This window comes from Oncorhynchus mykiss, chromosome 8 (assembly GCF_013265735.2).
Source record: "Oncorhynchus mykiss isolate Arlee chromosome 8, USDA_OmykA_1.1, whole genome shotgun sequence".
Lineage (NCBI taxonomy): Eukaryota > Metazoa > Chordata > Actinopteri > Salmoniformes > Salmonidae > Oncorhynchus > Oncorhynchus mykiss.
The window spans coordinates 56,229,709-56,253,974 of record NC_048572.1 but is presented as its reverse complement, the minus strand read 5'-3'; the positions used below and the strand labels follow the sequence as shown (position 1 = coordinate 56,253,974).

Below are 24,266 nucleotides of genomic sequence, written 5' to 3'. Positions count from 1 at the left end.
ATGCTCTCTGCGCTTTTAACGGACCTCTGAGACTATCACAGTGCAGGTGCATTTATACGGAGACTTGATTACACACAGGTGGATTGTATTTATCATCATTAGTCATTTAGGTCAACATTGGATCATTCAGAGATCCTCACCGAACTTCTGGAGAGAGTTTGCTGCACTGAAAGTAAAGGGGCTGAATAATTTTGCACGGCCAATTTTTCAGTTTTTGATTTGTTAAAAAAGTTTGAAATATCCAATAAATGTCGTTCCACTTCATGATTGTGTCCCACTTGTTGTTGATTCTTCACAAAAAAATACAGTTTTATATCTTTATGTTTGAAGCCTGAAATGTGGCAAAAGGTTGCAAAGTTCAAGGGGGCCGAATACTTTCGCAAGGCACTGTATATACTGTATTTTATACCATCTATTGCACCTTGCCTATGCCGCTTGGCCATTGCTCATCCTTATATTTATATTCACCCCTTTAGAATTGTGTGTATTAGGTAGTTCTTGGGAAATTGTTAGATTACTTGTTAGATATTACTGCACTGTCGGAACTAGAAGCACAAGCACTTCGCTACACTCACATTAGCGTCTGCTAACCATGTGTATGGTGACCAATAAAATTGGATTTGATTTGATTGGACAAGTCAATACATAAGCAAGAAGGGCTCTGCCAATGAACATTGAACACGAGTGATTAAAGGGCACGTCCAGACACATCATTTCCTAGTTATAATCAGGGAGGGAAGGGGAAGTTATCTGGGACGCTGCATGAAGGCGGTGAGGGAGAGTGGATGCGTGGCTGGGTAGGGAATGTGAATGGCTGACGGATCTTACCAGATGGAGACGGGAGACTCGCTGCCGGAACAGAGAACAGGGCCTCGGGTGTTAGTTTGAACTTTAGGCTGGTGCCTCCGATACCAGCTCATTGAAGAAATAAAAGCCATGTAGATTCATAAAGGGTTTCTGGACACAGCCATTTTCCTGGAGCAGTACTGGATAGACTGCAATGTATATGTATTTGAAGGGTGCACACAGTATACTGGGAGCAAGCTACATTGTTGTCTTTTGAATAGTAATGGTAAACAAACCCGTTTTCTCTTAATGTCAATGTTTCCATATGGTATCCGTATAACCCTCAGTGCAAGGCTGGTACATTTTCAGGACCAAGGACTGAATATTGCTATGTCAAACGTGGTCATCTTGTGAAATGATTAACGTCGGGTTAAAACATCTAAAGTATAGAGATGCTCCACTCTTTTAAAATGGTTTACGTTAAGACATCCGAAAATATGAAATGCCCAATTTCAGCATGTCTGTCCACTCTTTCAAATGAGTACACTTAATAGTTTTCAAATAATACCCTTTCGTTGAGCGACTACCCTTATCCAGAGATGGCAACGATAGCATTTTAATTAACTCAAATTTAACGCTTTACCCAAATACACAGAACTGGGTGTTTGTTTGTGAATTCATTTGGAAAAATGAAGAGAGAAAAGAAGGGGGATTGTGGAGAGATTGCATTAGCATAACAGAGAACACTCGTTGCATTGTTTTGCTTTTTATTCCAATCATAAACAGACAATGTTTTGTTTTTCAATTCTGTTCACGAATTATGAATATGAAATTAGCTTTCAGAATTTTCTCTAAAAGAGCTCACATATAATTGAGTAGGTATCTGGGTAACACTTTATTTAGAGTCTGTAGAGCATCTGATGATGGACTATCAGTAACATCTCAACTAACTATTTACTAACCCCAACCTTAACCCTTACCCTAGCTCTAACCTTAACCCTTACCCTAGCTCTAACCCTAACCCTTACTCTAGCTCTAACCCTAACCCTTACCCTAGCTCTAACTCTAACCCTTAACCCTTACCCTAGCTCTAACCTTAACCCTTACCCTAGCTCTAACCCTAACCCTTACCCTAGCTCTAACCCTTAACCCTTACCCTAGCTCTAACCTTAACCCTTACCCTAGCTCTAACCCTAACCCTTAACCCTTACCCTAGCTCTAACCCTAACCCTTAACCCTTACCCTATCTCTAACCCTAACCTTAACCCTTACCCTAGCTCTAACTCTAACCCTTAACCCTTACCCTAGCTCTAACCCTAACCTTAACCCTTACCCTAGCTCTAACCTTAACCCTTACCCTAGCTCTAACTCTAACCCTTACCCTAGCTCTAACCCTAACCTTAACCCTTACCCTAGCTTTAACCCTAACCTTAACCCTAACCCTAGCTCTAACCCTAACCCTTAACCCTTACCCTAGCTCTAACCTTAACCCTTACCCTAGCTCTAACCCTAACCTTAACCGTAACCCTAGCTCTAACCCTAACCCTAGCTCTAACCCTAACCTTAACCCTTACCCTAGCTCTAACCCTAACCTTAACCCTTACCCTAGCTCTAACCCTTACCTTAACCCTTACCCTAGCTCTAACCTTAACCCTTAACCCTTACCCTAGCTCTAACCTTAACCCTAACCCTAACCTTAACCCTTACCCTAGCTCTAACCTTAACCCTTACCCTAGCTCTAACCTTAACCCTTACCCTAGCTCTAACCCTAACCCTTAACCCTTACCCTAGCTCTAACCTTAACCCTTACCCTAACCCTAACCCTAACCTTAACCCTTACCCTAGCTCTAACCTTAACCCTTACCCTAGCTCTAACCCTAACCTTAACCCTTACCCTAGCTCTAACCCTAACCTTAACCCTTACCCTAGCTCTAACCTTAACCCTTACCCTAGCTCTAACTCTAACCTTAACCCTTACCCTAGCTCTAACCTTAACCCTTAACCCTTACCCTAGCTCTAACTCTAACCTTAACCCTTAAACCTTACCCTAGCTCTAACCCTAACCTTAACCCTTACCCTAGCTCTAACCTTAACCCTTACCCTAGCTCTAACTCTAACCTTAACCCTTACCCTAGCTCTAACTCTAACCTTAACCCTTACCCTAGCTCTAACCTTAACCCTAACCCTAACCTTAACCCTTACCCTAGCTCTAACTCTAACCTTAACCCTTACCTTAGCTCTAACCTTAACCCTTACCCTAGCTCTAACCCTAACCTTAACCGTAACCCTAGCTCTAACCCTAACCCTAGCTCTAACCCTAACCTTAACCCTTACCCTAGCTCTAACCCTAACCTTAACCCTTACCCTAGCTCTAACCCTTACCTTAACCCTTACCCTGGCTCTAACCTTAACCCTTAACCCTTACCCTAGCTCTAACCTTAACCCTAACCCTAACCTTAACCCTTACCCTAGCTCTGACCTTAACCCTTACCCTAGCTCTAACCTTAACCCTTACCCTAGCTCTAACCTTAACCCTTAACCCTTACCCTAGCTCTAACTCTAACCTTAACCCTTACCCTAGCTCTAACCTTAACCCTTAAACCTTACCCTAGCTCTAACCCTAACCTTAACCCTTACCCTAGCTCTAACCTTAACCCTTACCCTAGCTCTAACTCTAACCTTAACCCTTACCCTAGCTCTAACTCTAACCTTAACCCTTACCCTAGCTCTAACCTTAACCCTAACCCTAACCTTAACCCTTACCCTAGCTCTAACTCTAACCTTAACCCTTACCTTAGCTCTAACCCTAACCTTAACCCTTACCCTAGCTCTAACCCTAACCTTAACCCTTACCCTAGCTCTAACCCTAACCTTAACCCTTACCCTAGCTCTAACCCTAACCTTAACCCTTACCCTAGCTCTAACCCTAACCCTTAACCCTTACTCTAGCTCCAACCCTAACCTTAACCCTTACCCTAGCTCTAACCCTAACCTTAACCCTTACCCTAGCTCTAACCCTAACCTTAACCCTTACCCTAGCTCTAACCCTAACCCTTACCCTAACCTTAACCCTAACCCTAGCTCTAACCCTAACCTTAACCCTAACCCTAGTGTCACAGAGAGGAATAAGTTATATTAAACCAGTCTACACCTATAATGCAACTGAACAGTATTTGTGTTCTAAAGAGATATTTTACTCTCATTAATACAACCTAAAAGGCATATGATTGTCTAAAAGGATATATCGCATTAAAATCAATTCCTAAACAATGTCACCAAATAAGACATTAAAACTACACCTAAACCTTTGCTATAAACCCTTAGTTCATTTATAACTGAACTATAACCATTACATCATGATTGCTTTTCATCCCTCTTTGATCAGTGCATTACAATTTCCACTGGTCCAAAAGATAATAATCAATGAACATGATTATCAATACATGCACCTTGAAGCATGGCCGCTTCGCCACACAATGTCCATCAACTCCCAGCAGGGCAGACAAAAATGTAAACCCCACATAGCGAGCCATTGTTTTAGAAATAACACAAACTATTTTGCGTCCGGTATAATTATTTCAGGATAATTGGCTTGGGAATATAAGGTAATTACCGCTTCTGGCTAATTATTCGTTTTCATAATAAAGGTAATTTTTCACTCTTTGCAATTACATAGCCAATCAATGGTGTAAGGTAGACATCGGGTCCCCTCTCTCTCTTCTCCCCCCTCTGTGGTGGCCAGGTATTGCCTGGGTCGTATTCATTAGAGCATGCACAAAAAATACACTTGAAAACATTTTGCAACGGGAAACAATATGACAATTTGTCATTGGTCGAGCCCAGGTAGTCCCTCCCTGTTTCAATTATTTTTCTTCCATTTGGCACATTATGAACACAGACCTGTTGTCTAGCCTTTAGCAAACGGGATTAACAGCTTGAGGCAGCCCCCTCTTAGGCACGTACGCCGTTGGCCTGGTAACCATTTTGATGCAGTCGATGATGGGGCAGACACTGAGGCAGAGAGTGCAGCCGGTACAGCTGTCAGTGATTACTGGGAAATGGGTCTCAGGGTCAAACGTAATAGCCTGCAAAAGAAGAGGAAGCAGAGAGACAGAAAAAAAAGCTATTACATTAGAGCAATTAGTGACTCTCCATCGGAGAGAGAACTTATCCTCTCGATCTACTGGGTGGACAGAGAGAAAAAAAACGAGTCCGCAACACGACCACAACGGTGCAGCAGCATCCGGCCATGAGAACAGGTTACTCAAATAGAGTTTTACAGCACTGTGTAAGTATATCTCGCTCCAGTTGAGAAGATAGTTACCTAAACAAGAAAAGAGAGCTAGATTCAAGTTGAGGGGACAAACAAGACAACGTCTATTTCCCAAACAGAACACTATGTAAGCCATAGGATGCCCTTTTGAGAAACACCACATTCCCAGAAGGCTGTGTGCGTGTGCGTATGTCTCAGTACCTGGTATCCTGAGTCGTTGCAGGTCATGTAACACTTCCCACAGTTGATGCACATCTCCTCGTCGATCAGAGCTATCACCTGCTCCTGGTTGTCCAACTCCACATAGGCCCCGATGTGCTTCAGAGCCCTGGCGATCACATCCTGCAGGGGACACAACAACAACAACAATTACAGTTAGTTACTACTAGTCTGGCAATAACAACGAGCAACAACAAGCAAAGCTAGTTAATGTACTAGTCTGACTGTAGGACAGGAAACGACAACAACATGCTCTGGAATGCTTTATATTCTTTATATAACTAGATATAAGTGTTACCCATGTTGTTATTGGTTTGAAATGACCTTAGAAAGGTCACAACACCCCTTTCATTAGAAACAGATGTACTATCACAAACACTAAAGCGGGAGTCTCAAAACTGCCGACCTGCCAGTGGCCCTATATAAATATATATAAAGACATAGCAAAGTATTATTTGTAATCCAGACAGCCCCTCTCTCACCTTCACAGCAGGAACTGGTTTCTTGGGCATGAACACGCGGGCAACGTTGGTGTCACCCACAAAGTTGTCGTTGACATCCTGCAGTTTCTTCTTGTACTCAGCCAGCACTTCTGTCTTCTCCAGGAGGTAGGGTCCAAAGCTAGGCAGGCTCTGAGAGAGAGGGACAATAGTGGTTTGGTCAGAGGGTATCAGAAAAATGATGGTTTCTTGAGTATCTATACTTAAAAGGTGAGAGCGTCCTTGTATTTCAAAGTATTTTATATACCAAAAAGTGTTTATACTGTGGTACAACTTCAAACAAATAGAGAGAGAGAACTCAACATGGGCTACAGCACACCAAATAGCCTTGTCATAGTAGTGTCAACACATTTGTACCACTATCAAATAAACGATTGGTCTACTATTAATTGAAAATTATAAAAAAAAATATATAGTATTTTTCCCAATTGAAGAACTTTAAAAAGATGGAACGTGCCACCAGGAAGCTGAAATCAATTAAAATTTTGCCAAGACAGGGTTCTGGAGGATGTCTGTGTAATTTGAAAATAATAATTATAAAGCATTACAGCAGCCTGTGTAGTGATTGTTGCTTCCAGCCATCCCAATTCAAATGAAGACAAATGGAAATCAAATATGATCTAAAACATGCAAGTCAGACAGAATGAATCAAGTCATCATCACACTGATTACTATGACCACTGTTTTGCACGTGAATTAATCGGGTAGAATTCTAACATTTACCATCAGAGAAAACTCAATACTCTTGTCTGTTTGAACATTTCCTTTAAAGTGGAAATGTAGACTGAGATAACTCCCCTGCCCTCACGCACAGACACAGCCTACATCCGGAAATATATTCACCTAGTCTAGCGAACCCTCCTCTCTAAAGAGCCATTCCTATTCACAGTCACACTCCATGGCTACATGGCGGCTATGGGAGGAGGAGAACAAGAAACCAGGCTCCAGCCACTCCACTCAGACTCCACTGAGAGTTGAGGGAACGTGCCCTAGAAACACACCTCACCACACACCACTCTGGATGGGCTGGGATATGCTGGTTGGGGTTGAATTTTTTTTATTTTTATGGCAGGCTGTCCACATTGGCATTCAATGTGAGTGCATCGTTATCATCGCCACCACCATTACTACGAAAACCCCAGGAGGAACTTGAATGGGAAGCCATATAATAGTAATTTGAGGCACTAGGTGGTGTGACAGGGAAATTGTGATTTCCTGGAAGGATGATTCATCGTAGAGGGATAGTTTCCTGTCAGTTGGACACTAGCGAAGACTGACTGGCACCAAAATGGCTGCCTCTTTGTCTAACCAAAATGGCACCTCAGTCCTAACAAAGGCTGTCTGTCGGAACTGAACTTTTTTGTGTCGCCGTCTTCACTCAAGGAGACATCTCGATAGAACCTGACCCTCACTTTTCACACGGTCAGCTGTCACTCGCTAGTCTGCCACTAAAAGGACCTAACAAGCCACATTTATTTATCAGTCAGCTCCAGTAAAAAAACTCCTCTCTTGCCTTTGTCTTTTGTTTTTTTTGCGCCACTGACACAACAACAGCGTGAGAAAAGCATAAAAGCCGGAGCCATTCGGAGCTGGGGGCCGGGGCCATCAAAGGCGTCAGGGTGACAAACGCTGGAATCTGTGTGAGCAGTGTTTATTCTCCGGCTAATGGCTGGGTCTGGGGAACGAGGAGACGCAGTAGCAGCCTTGATGTATTTATGTCCCTGTAGCGCTAACACCAGTGGGCCTAGCTACTCTGACTGACTGAGGCTCCGAGTAAAAGCATAACATCAGCCATGCAGGCAGGCAGCAGCAGCCATACTTGGACAGCCCTAATGAATCAGCTGTTATAGCCTCAAACCAGAGCGGCTTGGCAATGGGAGACCAGAGGTTTTAATCATGACAAAGAACAGCTACTGAAATACACACATGTGCACACACACACGCACACACACACACGCACACACGCACACACACACACACACACACACACACACACACACACACACACACACACACACACACACACACACACACACATATATATATACACACACACACACACAAACTCAACTCAGAGACGGGTACAAAGCTAATTAGTTGGATATTTAGCTGGAATCGGAGCTACTGCAGAGGCAGAGCGAGTCACTGGGTTCTTCAAACGCAGAGATTGAAATTCATTTCGAGAAAAAGCTATGAATAGAAGTCTGAGACAGGACGATTGATCAATGTGAGTTTATGGGGAATTGATATATATATATATATATATATATATATATATATATATAAAAAGGAATTAAAATAAAAACTTCAGCAAAATTTCTCTGTGGTTTGTTGGCCCCAATGTGTGAGCCAGGGAGGCCACTCCTTAGCTTCTCTGTGAAGTGTTGCTGCTGCTGCTGGTGGTGGTGTGTGTGGAGCTAACAGAGATGTGACAGAGTGCTTTCAGCAAATGAAATTGTGTGTAAACACCCAGGGAGCATCGTTCAGTGGAACACTTAGGGAGAGCCACGGCCATTTAGAGGAGGGGAAATATCCTCCAATGTAACAGGGAAGAGAGGAACCACAGTCGGAGGCGCTCTGTGAGTGTGTGTGAGAGAGAGAGAGAGAGAGTGTGTGTTTACTCAAGTACTGCGCTATTTCTCTATGGCCATTCAAAATGCCCAATGGATTACAAAACATTCATATAAATAACACATTTCCCATCATGCTGTTTCTGGGAAAATACCCAATCTTTCCTTCACCTGATAAGAATAGGTTATTGAGACCACAGAGCTTCTTTTAACGAAGACAGCAGCCAAAAATGAATCTACACTTTTCTGTTTAGGAAACAACAGCTTTTTATTGGAATATCTAGCCTATGTGGCGTCTATATCTAGCTACTGAAGGTGTACAGGCACAGCCAAAGCCCCCATCCTCCTGGGAAGCACCATGTCTAATTACAAACACAGCTCTCCAAAACACAGGGCGGGTCAATTATCTCACTACCCCTCTAGATGGTAAATCAAACAGCAACTGTTAAAGAAGGAAATTACTTGTGTACTTGGCAGGGAAATGTAGCCATTAAAAGGCAACACTTTGTATGTTGTGAGGAACACATATATAATGCCTTTATAAGGATGTGTAAAATACCTTAGGAGGCATTATTGTGCATTATAAAGCTTCTAAGAATTTTGCAGGTATTCTGACTTTATGGATAATTAACCTCTTTGAAAATGTCAGGGGCAGAAATTTGCCTCGGAGGCGCTCACTGTTCCGCTAGGAAACAATTCAGACTTTCCGGACATCGTAATAGGCGAGCAGTTAGCAACAGGTGGGCGTTTGGTTTGGGTTTGTTTGTGTGGACATTGATCAAATCGTCCTTGTCCGCACATGGGCTTTTAGCTCACGTCAATTGGTCGTTGTTTGGAGAACATACGTTTAAGGTCTATTATGCCTATTGTGAGCCGTTTCAGAGTGGCCTTTCGTAATTGACTGTGGGCTGATATGAAGGTCAGTTAAGTGCCTCTTGTAGGAAGCCAAGTCGTTCAAATGAAACCTTTCAATATACGGTTCAGTTCCACATTTCTGCTCACTCCTCGTCCTTTAACAGCTCAAATGTGAACGCTGTAAAGGCACACACACACACACACACACACACACACACACACACACACACACACACACACACACACACACACGCACACGGATAGACAGATGCACGCACTCATCATTAGCCTCCTTATAGCCATGGAAACCACTGCACACTCACACACACACACACACACACACACACACACTAGACCCCCCGTGGAACCAAAGCTGCAATTCCTACCCCAATCCCCCTTCAACCTACCCTACATAAAGGCGGTTAGGGGACATGCATCATGGGAATGTAAAGCTCTTAAATATGTGTTTGGCTGTGTGAGCCCCTCGGCCCTGTGCCTGGCTAGCTGTGGGGATCTGGCAGCCTAGCAGAGGTAATGAAGCTGTGTCTATCCTCTATCTGCCCCGCCTCAGCAGCCTGCCTCTCTCGCTTGCTCTTTTTCCACTCTCTCTCTCTGCTGCGGAGCATGCTACTGTGCACTGACCATGGCTGAAGAGGAGAGGAGAGTACAGGGGGAGGGGATCAAGCTGGGAAGGAGGGGAGCTGGGAAGGACGAAGGGTTAGGAAATGGCAGAGATTTGGTTTGTGAGATCTTCTTCAATATTTGTGTATTTGTTCAAGTATTAGGGCTTGTGTTTGTGTGTGTGTGTGTGGTAGAAAATGGAGCCTTCATATAGGGTAGGTTGAAGGGGAATTGGGGGTGGAATTGCAGCTTTGGTTCCACGGGGAGGCTGTGTCTGTGTGTGTGTGTGTGTGTGTGTGTGTGTGTGTGTGTGTGTGTGTGTGTGTGTGTGTGTGTGTGTAGTGGTTTTCATGACTATAAGGTGGGTAATGATGTTCTGCTCAATAGAATAGTAGCTCATCTGTGATTCAGGGATGATATGAGGTATGGGGGGATTCACAATGGTGTGCTACACGGCAGACTATCCATGTTAATACACGCATACAAACAAGGCAGAAAAATAGGGTAGTGGTAACAAGTAGATAAATGTTGCTCTCTGCTTTAAAAGAGAATGCATTGAAGCTACAATAAAGAAAATTAATTATATTATATTGATAAATCAATATCCGTAATAAGAAATGAGGGTGTTCATATGTATATAATTGAAGTGATAAACGAATGAGTGCCTTTCTGGGAATATTTCTTTCCCTCAGCCACAGTCTCTCTCTCTCTCTCTCTCTCTCTCTCTCTCTCTCTCTCTCTCTCTCTCTCTCTCAAAACACATTTCCTCTCGGCAGTCCCTCCCTCTCTCTCTCTCTTTCTTTCTCTCTCTCGGCAGTCCCTCCCTCTCTCTCTCTCTCTTTCTTTCTCTCTCTCGGCAGTCCCTCCCTCTCTCTCTCTTTCTCTTGCTCCTCTTGAGGGTGCATGAGGGTAATGCAATACCTTTTCTTCTGTCGCTTGTCTTGCCACATCATAGCCTGTTCAAAATGACCCTCTGCTTGTCCCAAAGTGTGTTTTCATCTATGTGTGTTTGTGTGTGTGTGTGAATGTACTGTACTTTCGACTGTGCGTGTTAATACCTGTATGTGTGTGTGTTGTCTTCCCGTGTGTGTGCGTCGGTGAATCTATGTGTGCCTGTGTGTGTTAGAGCGTGTGTGTATTCATTGAAGGCTGGGAGCTGAGCGGGTCAGCTGTGTGTTGTTTTCTCTGTTGACAGGCGTCGTGTCAAGGTAAGCGAGGCCTGGCTATAGAGACACTGTAAGAACAGCCTTTCCTCACCTCTCTCAATTAGCAGACCGAGGAAATGCCAGCACTGCCGAGGGAACAGTAGCAGGATAGAGAGAGAGAGAGGGAGAGAGAGAGAGAGATACAGAGAGAGAGGGAGAGAGAGAGATACAGAGAAACAGAGAGAGAGGGGGAGAGAGAGAGATACAGAGAGAGAGACAAGTAGAGAGAGAGAGAGAGACTGGATGATGTACAGTGTGTTTATCATGACGTTAATAGTATTGTATTAATATATGTAATGTCCTTGGTTTTCAGTGTCCAGACTGCTATTTGTGCGTAATGGCTCAAATTGAACTAGGTTCTCGACACTTCTCCTATTCTCAATAACTGTGACCGATTTTTCCCATTTTCCCCAACAATACAATACAAAACATGTTATCTAAACCAATCTGTCCATTTTCTATCATATGAGTCTGTGGCTGTGAGTCTCTTTCTCTCCACTTGAGATCACACTGTACAGACTCACACATTGCCCCCTCACCACATCTCCAATCTTCGTCCATGTATATATACTAGAGGTCGACCGATTAATCGGAATTGCCGATTAATTAGGGCCAATTTCAAGTTTTCAATCGGAAATCTGTATTTTTGGGCGCCGATTTGACGATTTTTAATTAATTAATTAATTAAAAGGTAAGTTGCTAGCTAGCATTAAACTTATCTTATGAAAAACAATCAATCATAATCACTAGTTAACTACACATGGTGATATTACTAGATATTATCTAGCGTGTCCTGCGTTGCATATAATCTGACTGAGCATACAAGTATCTAAGTATCTGACTGAGAGGTGGTAGGCAGAAGCAGGCGCGTAAACATTCATTCAAACAGCACTTTCGTGCATTTTGCCAGCAGCTCTTCGTTGTGCTTCAAGCATTGCGCTGTTTATGACTTCAAGCCTATCAACTCCTGTCACTCGCTCTGAGCATTCTAGTAGTTGTTCCCCTTACTTTGCATGGGTAACGCTGCTTCGATGGTGGCTGTTGTCGTTGTGTTGCTGGTTTGAGCCCAGGGAGGAGCAAGGAGAGGGACGGAAGCTACACTATTACAATGGCAATACTAAAGTGCCTATAAGAACATCCAATAGTCAAAGGTTAATGAAATACAAATGGTATAGAGGGAAATAGTCCTATAATTTCTATAATAACTACAACCTAAAACTTCTTACCTGGGAATATTGAAGACTCATGTTAAAAGGAACCACCAGCTTTCATATGTTCTCATGTTCTGAGCAAGGAACTGAAACGTTAGCTTTCTTACATAGCACATATTGCACTTTTACTTTCTTCTCCAAAACTTTGTTTTTGCTTTATTTAAACCAAATTGAACGTTTCATTATTTTCTTGAGGCTAAATTGATTTTATTGATGTATTATATTAAGTTAAAATAAGTATTCATTCAGTATTGTTGTAATTGTCATTATTACAAATAAATAAATACAATTCGGTATCGGCTTTTTTGTCCCTCCAATAATCGGTATCGGTATCAGCGTTGAAAAATCATAATCGGTCGACCTCTAATACACACACGCACGCAGGCACGCACGCACGCACACACGCACACACGCACACACACACACACACACACACACACACACACACACACACACACACACACACACACACACACAGAGAGAGACAAATGACAGACTAATTGTATACTTATCCCCTATTCTCCCTCTGCCTCTATCCTTCATTCATTCGTTCATTCTTTCCACTCTGTCCCTGGTGTGGCGTTGCCATTGAAGCTAGTTGAGGCCGGCCACACAAAGACACCCCGTTGACGTTAGAATAAAGAACTCTCCAGCGACAACATGTTTGAAAGCGCACGCAAGCCTCCCTCGTCTGCCGTGTCGGAAGAATAGCCCCGCATCAGATAAAGGCTTTTCCAATTTCAAATATTCCTTCCACTTTGAAGGGTGTTTATCGCAAATCCAATAATTTGCATATTATTTTCTAAGTGTGTTTTCTGTACTTACTTCTTTTGTCACGTAAAAATGAATGAAAGTGTGGAGGGATAGAGGTGGAATCACACCTTTGTCTGGTTATTGTTTGCTTCTTTTCTCAAGGAGAACTGTAATTGCTTGCGTTATCCTTGCGTTGTTTTAAGTATTGTTTTGATGTCGACGGCATTCGGTTTTACTATGAAGGGTAAATGCGCCATCAAACAACAGAATATGGAATATATGCAAGGAATATACTGTATGGAAATGAGTCAGAAATTGAGGTTGGATTTATACATGTGTGTGTGTGTGTGTGTGTGTGTGTGTGTGTGTGTGTGTGTGTGTGTGTGTGTGTGTGTGTATGTGTGTGTGTATGTGTGTGTGTGTGTGTGTGCATGTGTGTGTCTTCGCCTTCTGCGAGGCAGTATAGTGCAGCCCCTGTACAATATCTTAAGGTTGGCATGCGTGACCTTTCGTGTTTTCTTATGAATTTACACTTTGAGGAAATCCGGGTGGTGACATTTCAAAAACACCTAGCTCAGTCCAATCACAAACAACTAGCCACTAGCCACGAGCCACAACTACCCCCCCCCCCTCTCCCCCCGCATCTCACAGTATACTGGTACACACTAAAACTAAAGTTTGAGGAATTCTTTTGGGAATTTATCTGATCAATAGTTTTACAGCTGTTGTCTGCATACAATATCAAATGGATAAAATGTAGCTACGGTGTATCAGTATTCTGAAGTGCATTTGGTTGACTGTACACTCACTTCTGCAGGTTCAGCTGAAAGAACCAATCTATCCTAAACCATGCTGCACCCTAATCTCATTAGAACCTTTTCGCCTTATCTTTTTTTGGGGGGGGGTAGAAAATCGCTGACGTAGACACTGGCACGGCGCTGGAGATAATTAACATGGAGTTTAGTAGTGTCCCTTTAAGGTTGGATGAGGAAAGGGTTGGGGAGGGACTATCCTGTAACGGCAACCCATGGTGATGATGGTTGGACTCACCTTACCCACCAGTTCCTCCACGCGGGTTACAGGTTTGCCCTTCTGGTGGCGCAGGGTGGGGGGAGACTGTCCATCCCAGCCAGTCAGCTCCTCAATGCTCTTCAAGTAGAGCAGAGCCTTCAGGCCCAGGCAGTAGTCCTCGATCAGGGTGAAGTCTTGGTTCTGCACCGCACTACAAATCTGGAGAAGATGCATGCAGTGGAATGCATTTGTGTATTCGCTAACACACCCAGACAGTTGTGTCATTGTATTCATACACACGTGGAGGTACAATTGTGGGAAATAATACGTTTTCACAGGTTTTTTGCGACAAACTATTGCCAGTAGACACTGGTAGTGCTGTGACGCGTACACATTGCGGGAAAAAAAAAATCTGCCAATACCGACCTTAACATTTTAGTGCCCGCAACTGTATACCCACACACACACACGTACACTAAGCGATGTATCTGTCACCAGGAGGCTATATTTCTAAGAAGTAGCAGAGAAGACACACAGCCGTATGCAGCCTAATGTGTCAAAACCACCGAGGCTTTCACCGAGGGTGTCATCTATTTATGCTACATTATTTGGTGGCATAATGAGTGTGTTCACATTTATTTATTTATAAACAGATTTCTGAGGCTCGGACCCCCCCGCTGAGATAATAGGTTTATTTGCTCTAGCAACTTGTTCATTGTATTATATTAGGATTAGGATTTACATGAAGCTTGTTACTGGCAATCTGTTGCCATAGCAGCCGGGGGTATACACAACCAAAGCGTTGGGTAAATTCCTTATTAGGCAGTGACAAAGCTTTGTGTGAAAGAAGATAATGTTTTTGTGTTGAGGAAGGGATGGAGAGGGGGAGGAGGGACGAGGGAGAGACATAGAGATCGAGAGAGCCGAAAAAGCTCTTTGATGTGATGGCTTCATCTTTCGTAAAAAACAAGGAAGTAAATTCCCTGGGAAGGCGATTGATGTCGATGACGATCACTAATAGACTAATAATCATATAGAATGTAATGCAAGCTTGGAGTTAAATCCTATTAAAAATGGATCAGTGTTGAATATCAGACAAAAGACACATCGACACTAACATGAATGTTCCACACTGAGCTGTTCTCAAGACCTGCTTTAGCCCTCATTTCCCTCATGTCCCTGTGTGTGGTTCAATATCCAATAAGTGTGATTATACTGAAAAACAACATACTGACACACAGCTGGGTACCCAGATGTGTAATCCGATCTGTTTGTGCATTTTTATCATTAGTCCTCATTTGTCATCTGACAATAAATGTTAGCACAACCTAACTCTATCACAAGTCAACTACAGTACAAGTTGACTAGGTACCTATGACAAGCAGATTTAGCTACCAGGCTAGTGGTTAGTGCACTTAAAAAAAAAAGAAACCATTTTGATCTTGTCTCATCCGCTGCAACTCCTCAACGGGCTCGGGAAGCGAAGGTCGAGTCATGCCAATTGTGCGCTGGGCCAATTGTGCGCCGCCCTATGGGACTCCCGATCACAGCCGGTTGTGATAGTAAGTCCACTTTTTGTTGATGTCTCTGCTTACTTGTAGAACAGAAGCTCCAGCGTGGAGGAACTGCAGGCCTGTCTCGGCTGAGTCGATCCCACCAGTCGCTAGGATGGGGAACCCTGGCAGGGCCCTGCCGATGGCGGATACAGCGCGCAGGGCAATGGGCCGGATGGCATTTCCTGTAGAGATGGATCAGAATTCATGTGGAAGGATTAACGAAAAGACTTCCTCTTTAAAAACACATTCTTAGACCTACCTTTCTTATAGAAGATGAGATTAAACCAAACGCATATGTTGTGTAAATAGCAGAGTTTGTCTGTTTCTCAATCTCTCCAGAAATAGATACAGTGTAACATATGAAGAGTACATATGGACAATCATCCAATCTCTATTTCTCACCCACACATGCAGTCATGCAGGCACACACACACACATACATAAACACACACACACACACTTGATGTATGCACAACCACACACACGAACGCACACGAACGCACACACACACACACACACACACACACACACACACACACACACACACACACACACACACACACACACACACACACACACACACACACACACACACACACAGTGTAAACACACTCCCCAATGGGGTCCAATCCAGGCCACTCTATCATTAGTTGGCTGTCATGGGGTCCCTACAGGATGGGGTTGGCTGTGCTCTGTGATCAGGCAGACAGATGGAGACATTTATCACATTACATTTAACCTGGTTCCCCCACTAGGGGGGGATCTCGCTCATTGATCACAGTATAGCCTTGTACACATGTATTTGACCAGAGAGGCTCATACGTACACACGCTGGCAACACACAGACACATCCATATATACTTGAACATAACACACACACACGCACACACACACACACACACACACACACACACACACACACACACACACACACACACACACACACACACACACACACACGCCCACTAGGTTGACAGATAGAGACAGCACCCTCTCTCTCCTCCCATGCTAAATGATCCTCATTAACTAATGCCAGCCTCTGAAATTGGGATGATGAATTGAATCAAAGCATACATTTTTGCATATTCTCCATGGATGGTTAATTGTATACATATTCATGGCTCTTGCTCTCTCCGCCCTCTTTGTTCCTTGGCGCTTTTACTTTCCTTCTCCTCCTCCTCTTCTCTCCCTCTTCCGACTGAAGTCTCCTAAATTGATGCTCTTCTACTTTTGTCTCCTCTCACCCTCTCTGGCTAAAGTCTCCTAAATTGATGCTCTTCTACTTTTGTCTCCCCTCACCCTCTCTGGCTAAAGTCTCCTAAATTGATGCTCTTCTACTTTTGTCTCCCCTCACCCTCTCTGGCTAAAGTCTCCTAAATTGATGCTCTTCTACTTTTGTCTCCCCTCACCCTCTCTGGCTAAAGTCTCCTAAATTGATGCTCTTCTACTTTTGTCTCCCCTCACGCTCTCTGGCTAAAGTCTCCTAAATTGATGCTCTTCTACTTTTGTCTCCCCTCACCCTCTCTGGCTAAAGTCTCCTAAATTGATGCTCTTCTACTTTTGTCTCCCCTCACCCTCTCTGGCTAAAGTCTCCTAAATTGATGCTCTTTTACTTTTGTCTCCCCTCACCCTCTCTGGCTAAAGTCTCCTAAATTGATGCTCTTCTACTTTTGTCTCCCTTCACCCTCTCTGGCTAAAGTCTCCTAAATTGATGCTCTTCTACTTTTGTCTCCCCTCACCCTCTCTGGCTAAAGTCTCCTAAATTGATGCTCTTCTACTTTTGTCTCCCCTCACCCTCTCTGGCTAAAGTCTCCTAAATTGATGCTCTTCTACTTTTGTCGCCCCTCACCCTCTCTGGCTAAAGTCTCCTAAATTGATGCTCTTCTACTTTTGTCTCCCCTCACCCTCTCTGGCTAAAGTCTCCTAAATTGATGCTCTTCTACTTTTGTCTCCCCTCACCCTCTCTGGCTAAAGTCTCCTAAATTGATGCTCTTCTACTTTTGTCTCCCCTCACCCTCTCTGGCTAAAGTCTCCTACAGAAAATGTATGATGGTTCACACTCCCTTTTCAAGCATTTCTTCTTAGGTAAAATTTGAAATAGGCAATCATTTTTGGTTAAGGGCCACATCGTGTTGTAAAAAATCAGGTGAGTTATTTTCAAACTTATAGGTCCATACACATTTCTACATAGGCTACTTTCTATCTAGTTTTAGACATGAAAGAGTGGCCTGGAGTCTTTTTTAAACCAAAATATGAATTTCCCAAAACCTCCCGCGGACCAGATTGAATGGGCTCGCGGGCCGGATCTGGCCTGCGGGCCGTTTGTTGCCCACCCTTGCTCAAGAATATACTTCTTCTCTTCCTTTACAACCGAAAACAAGACTCCCTAAATTTTATCAGCATATCGATTGCGCAACCAGGGGTGGAAAGACCTTGGATCATTGTTACTCTAACTTCCGCAACGCATATAAGGCCCTGCCCTGCCCCCCTTTCGGAAAAGCTGACCACGACTGCATTTTGTTGATCCCTGCCTACAGACAGAAACTAAAACAAGAGGCTCCCACGCTGAGGTCTGTCCAACGCTGGTCCGACCAAGCTGACTCCACACTCCAAGACTGCTTCCATCACGTGGACTGGGACATGTTTCGTATTGCGTCAGACAACAACATTGACGAATACGCTGATTCGGTGTGCGAGTTCATTAGAACGTGCGTTGAAGATGTCGTTCCCATAGCAACGATTAAAACATTCCCTAACCAGAAACCGTGGATTGATGGCAGCATTCGCGTGAAACTGAAAGCGCGAACCACTGCTTTTAATCAGGGCAAGGTGTCTGGTAACATGACCGAATACAAACAGTGCAGCTATTCCCTCCGCAAGGCTATCAAACAAGCTAAGCGTCAGTACAGAGACAAAGTAGAATCTCAATTCAACGGCTCAGACACAAGAGGCATGTGGCAGGGTCTACAGTCAATCACGGACTACAGGAATAAATCCAGCCCAGTCACGGACCAGGATGTCCTGCTCCCAGGCAGACTTAATAACTTTTTTTCCCGCTTTGAGGACAATACAGTGCCACTGACACGGCCTGCAACGAAAACATGCGGTCTCTCCTTCACTGCAGCCGAGGTGAGTAAGACATTTAAACGTGTTAACCCTCGCAAGGCTGCAGGCCCAGACGGCATCCCCAGCCGCGCCCTCAGAGCATGCGCAGACCAGCTGGCCGGTGTGTTTACGGACATATTCAATCAATCCCTATACCAGTCTGCTGTTCCCACATGCTTCAAGAGGGCCACCATTGTTCCTGTTCCCAAGAAAGCTAAGGTAACTGAGCTAAACGACTACCGCCCCGTAGCACTCACTTCCGTCATCATGAAGTGCTTTGAGAGACTAGTCAAGGACCATATCACCTCCACCCTACCTGACACCCTAGACCCACTCCAATTTGCTTACCGCCCAAATAGGTCCACAGACGATGCAATCTCAACCACACTGCACACTGCCCTAACCCATCTGGACAAGAGGAATACCTATGTGAGAATGCTGTTCATCGACTACAGCTCGGCATTCAACACCATAGTACCCTCCAAGCTCGTCATCAAGCTCGAGACCCTGGGTCTCGACCCCGCCCTGTGCAACTGGGTACTGGACTTCCTGACGGGCCTCCCCGGTGGTGAAGGTAGGCAACAACATCTCCTCCCCGCTGATCCTCAACACTGGGGCCCCACAAGGGTGCGTTCTGAGCCCTCTCCTGTACTCCCTGTTCACCCTCGACGGCGTGGCCACGCACGCCTCCAACTCAATCATCAAGTTTGCGGACGACACAACAGTGGTAGGCTTGATTACCAACAACGACGAGACGGCCTACAGGGAGGAGGTGAGGGCCCTCGGAGTGTGGTGTCAGGAAAATAACCTCACACTCAACGTCAACAAAACTAAGGAGATGATTGTGGACTAGTAGTGGAGAGGGTAGCAAGTTTTAAGTTCCTCGGCATACACATCACAGACAAACTGAATTGGTCCACTCACACAGACAGCATTGTGAAGAAGGCGCAGCAGCGCCTCTTCAACCTCAGGAGGCTGAAGAAATTCGGCTTGTCACCAAAAGCACTCACAAACTTCTACAGATGCACAATCGAGAGCATCCTGGCGGGCTGTATCACCGCCTGGTACGGCAACTGCTCCGCCCTCAACCGTAAGGCTCTCCAGAGGGTAGTGAGGTCTGCACAACGCATCACCGGGGACAAACTACCTGCCCTCCAGGACACCTACACCACCCGATGTCACAGGAAGGCCATAAAGATCATCAAGGACATCAACCACCCGAGCCACTGCCTGTTCACCCCGCTATCATCCAGAAGGCGAGGTCAGTACAGGTGCATCAAAGCTGGGACCGAGAGACTGAAAAACAGCTTCTATCTCAAGGCCATCAGACTGTTAAACAGCCACCACTAACATTGAGTGGCTGCTGCCAACACACTGACACTGACTCAACTCCAGCCACTTTAATAATGGGAATTGATGGGAAATGATGTAAATATATCACTAGCCACTTTAAACAATGCTACCTTATATAATGTTACTTACCCTACATTATTCATCTCAAATACATATGTATTAACTGTACTCTATATCATCGACTGTATCCTTATGTAATACATGTATCACTAGCCACTTTAATTATGCCACTTTGTTTACATACTCATCTCATATGTATATACTGTACTCGATACCATCTACTGTATCTTGCCTATGCTGCTCTGTACCATCACTCATTCATATATCCTTATGTACATATTCTTTATCCCCTTACACTGTGTACAAGACAGTAGTTTTGCAATTGTTAGTTAGATTACTTGTTATTACTGCATTGTCGGAACTAGAAGCACAAGCATTTCGCTACACTCGCATTAACATCTGCTAACCATGTGTATGTGACAAATAAAATTTGATTTGATTTGAACCGAGCGGGGGCCAGCTATGTTTATGTCAGTTGGACTCCAGTCCTTTTTTTCAAATTTGAAAAATCTAATGAGTGTCACTTATGGAGGTCCTCCTGGCCAAAAGTAGAAATGTGTGACCCCCCCACTCCTGGCCCTTTAGGACAATAATGTTCAATGACCCAGTCGAAAGGGAGGGGAGGGAGCTGGACTGCCCCCAGCTAGGGGACTCCTGAGAGTATGGAGCTACAGCCCCAGCCATATACACAAGTTACACCAGGAGAACTACACTATGACAGCTGGTACTTCTTGCATGAAATACTGCCTCAATAGTCTCAATCCTCATAATGAAATGCAGGCTGCTTTCTTGACCCTGCGACTGGCTCAGAAGGTGTGTTGGCAGCTGAGAAGGAGGGAGGGAACAAGCAGGGAGAAGAGCGGAGGTGAGCCCGCAGAGAGAGAGAGAGAGAGAGAGAGAGAGAGAGAGAGAGAGAGAAAGAGATAATCATACTACGCACGCACACACACACACACTCTAGTATACACACAGGGGCTTTACACCGACAGACTTGAACACACGATAGCGGACTGTAGCTGTAAGGTAATAGCACTGCTTACAAGACAAAGTGTTTGAGTGTGTGGGTGCGTGTTACTTACCAGACACTCCTCCGTAGGTGGTGCGCTTGCCCTTGCCGATGCCAGGCCAGGGGGTGCTGTCAGCTTTTAGGCCCATCATTCCAGACACTGTGTTGGTGGCAGTGACTCCATCTGCCCCTCCTATAACAACAAGACCACAGTCACTATTGAGCTTGATATTGCTGAAATTCCAGTCATTCAAAAATGGTTGTCTGCTGCGCCTTCCCCTCCACCCCCCATTCTAGAAATACTTCAACCTCCCTTCACATCCTTTCCCAACATGAGGAAAAAAAGGAACAAATGAGAAAAAAGAGGATGGGGGGCAGGGATTTGAAGCTAGGTCTCGTTTCATTTCGGACAGACAACGTCAACAGCCGATTACATTGGATTTCACATAGTCTCACAGTAGGAGTGCTGATCCAGGATTAGGATTCTCCTGTCCACATAATCATATTCATGTCAAAGGCAAAACTGATCCTATATAAGCACTCCTACTCTGAGACTCTGGACTGTCGTTACCTTCGTGTGCAGCCTTCGCAATGTCCACGATGTTGGTGACGTTGGGCGTGAGCTTGGCGAAGAAGGGGATCTTGGCGGTCTGTCTCACCCACCGACAGATGTTCATCACCATCACAGGATCCTATAACAACAGATTCAGGATCAGATTGAGGAAATAAATACAATATTTCACTTCTAGTATAGTATAATAAAGTTGTCCTCTGAAGAGGGGTGTTGCTGGCTCAACATTTTAAAAAGGATGATCTCACCCATTTTTCACGAGTGCTAACTTGTGAAGTTTCGAAAATGTTGACGTTTGTGAGGAATTAGGCCACTAAACCAACCTCCATCTGTTGTAGCATTGAAATGTTTGACAGGTTTTTGCAAATATACCCTTTTTGTCATAATGTAAGCACGCACGCGCACAAACACGCACGCACACACAGCTCTGTCTGAGTTCCTCCTTTAAGCTCTGATGGGAAAGAAAAACACTGTTGTGTCCATACAGGTTCCTTCAAAGACCCTGCAGCTCCACTGTTTTCATAGCAGCTCAGTTGCTCTTTCTCCCTCTGTCTTCCTCCTCCTCTCTCTCCCTCCCTCTCTCCCTCTCTCTCTACCTCTCTCTCTACTTACTACCTTCTTGCCCTTTGTGCTGTTTCAGTGCCCAATAATGTTTGTACCATGTTTTGTACTGCTACCATCTTGTGCTTCTGCCATGTTGGGTTGCTACCATGTTGTTGTCATGTTGTGTTGCTACCATGCTGCGTTGTCATGCGTTGCTGCCATGCTCTGTTGTTGTCTTAGGTCTCTCTACTTAGTGTTGTGTTGGCTCTCTTGATGTATGTTTTGTCCTATATTTTAATTTCATTTATTTTTTATTTTTAATCCCAGCCCCCGTCCCTGTAGGAGGCCATTTGCCTTTTGGTAGGCCGTCATTGTAAATAAGAATTTGTTCTCAACTTGTCACACCCTGGTCAAAGTATTTTGTGTTTATCTTTATTTATTTGGTCAGGCCAGGGTGTGGCATGGGTTTTTGTATGTGGTGTGTATTTATGGGGATTGTAGCTAGTGGGGTGTTCTAGCTAAGTCTATGGCTGTCTGAAGTGGTTCTCAATCAGAGGCAGGTGTTTATCGTTGTCTCTGATTGGGAACCATATTTAGGCAGCCATATTCTTTGAGTTTGTTGTGGGTGATTGTCCTTTGTGTCCTTAGTGTTAGTTTGCACCAGTTTAGGCTGTTTCGGTTTTCATTACGTTTATTATTTTGCACTGTTTGTATTTAGATTCGTGTTGCTATAGTCAATAAACATGGATCGTAATCTACATGCCGCATTTTGGTCCGACTCTCCTTCTCACGAAGAAAACCGTTACAGAATCACCCACCACCAACGGACCAAGCAGCGTGTCAACAGGCAGGAGCAGCGCGAGGAGAAGCGCAATAAGGATTTCTGGACATGGGAGGAAATCCTCGACGGGAGAGGACCCTGGGCTAAACCAGGGGAGTGTAGCCGCACTAAGGTGCAGCGGGAGAAGAAACAACAGGAACAGCCCAAGGAGGAGTACAGTATGGAGTATACTACTTGGGAGGAGATCGACAGGTGGGCGGCTGACCCAGGGAGAGTGCCGGAGCCCGCCTGGGATTCGCTGGAGCAGTGCGAGGAAGGTTACCGTAGAATGGAGGCGGTGAAAGCAGAGAGGCGCTGGTATGAGAAGGCAGCACGGCGACGCGGATGGAAGCCTGAGAGGCAGCCCCAAAAATTTCTTGGGGGGGGGGGGCTAACAGGGAGTATGGCTATGCCAGGTAGGAGACCTGGGCAGACTCCCTGTGCTTACCGGGGGGCTAGAGAGACCGGACAGGCACCGTGTTATGCAGTGGTGCGCACGGTATCTCCAGTGCGGGTGCATAGCCCGGTGCGGTATATTCCAGCTCCGAGTGTCTGCCGGGCTAGATTGAGCGTCGAGCCTAATGCCATGAAGCCGGCTCTACGCAGCTGGTCCCCAGTGCGTCTCCTTGGGCCGGTTTACATGGCACCAGCCTTGCGCTCGGTGTCTCCGGTTCGCCTGCATAGTCCAGTGCGGGCTATTCCACCTCGCCGCACTGGCAGGGCGACCGTGAGCATTCAACCAGGTAAGGTTGGGCAGGCTCGGTGCTCAAGAGCTCCAGTGCGCCTGCACGGTCCGGTTTTTCCAGTACCACCTCCACACCCCAGCCCTCCGGTAGCAGCTCCCCGCACCAGGCTTCCTGTGCGTGTCCTCGGCCCAGTACCACCAGTGCCAGCACCACGCATCAGGCCTACAGTGCGCCTCGCCTGTCCAGCGCTGTCGGAGCCCTCCTCCTCTCCAGCGCTGTCGGAGTCTCCCGCCTGTTTAGCGCTGTTAGAGCCTTCCTTCTCTACAGCGCTGCCGGAGTCTCCCGCCTGTTCAGAGCTGCCAGTTAGCATAGAGCTGCCAGTTAGCATAGAGCTGCCAGTTAGCATAGAGCTGCCAGTTAGCATAGAGCTGCCAGTTAGCATAGAGCTGCCAGTTAGCATAGAGCTGCCAGTCTGCAAGGAGCTGCCAGTCTGCAAGGAGCTGCCAGTCTGCATAGAGCTGCCAGTCTGCATGGAGCTGCCAGTCTGCAAGGAGCCGCCAGA

General features: G+C 45.2%; 1 protein-coding gene across 1 annotated transcript in view; it reads right to left on the bottom strand.

Moving 5' to 3' along the window:
- Positions 1–3,779: 3,779 nt before the first annotated feature.
- Positions 3,780–24,266, bottom strand: part of LOC110530943 (dihydropyrimidine dehydrogenase [NADP(+)]) — a 136,242-nt gene continuing 115,755 nt past the window's right edge. Inside the window, exons 17-23 of the mRNA XM_036985742.1 lie at positions 21,656–21,776; positions 21,158–21,277; positions 15,600–15,742; positions 14,044–14,223; positions 5,761–5,910; positions 5,261–5,401; positions 3,780–4,871 (exon numbers count right to left, since the gene is read on the bottom strand). Of these exons, the coding sequence (XP_036841637.1) occupies positions 4,701–4,871; positions 5,261–5,401; positions 5,761–5,910; positions 14,044–14,223; positions 15,600–15,742; positions 21,158–21,277; positions 21,656–21,776 (1,026 nt within the window). The 3' untranslated portion in view covers positions 3,780–4,700. The remainder of the gene's footprint in view (positions 4,872–5,260; positions 5,402–5,760; positions 5,911–14,043; positions 14,224–15,599; positions 15,743–21,157; positions 21,278–21,655; positions 21,777–24,266) is intronic.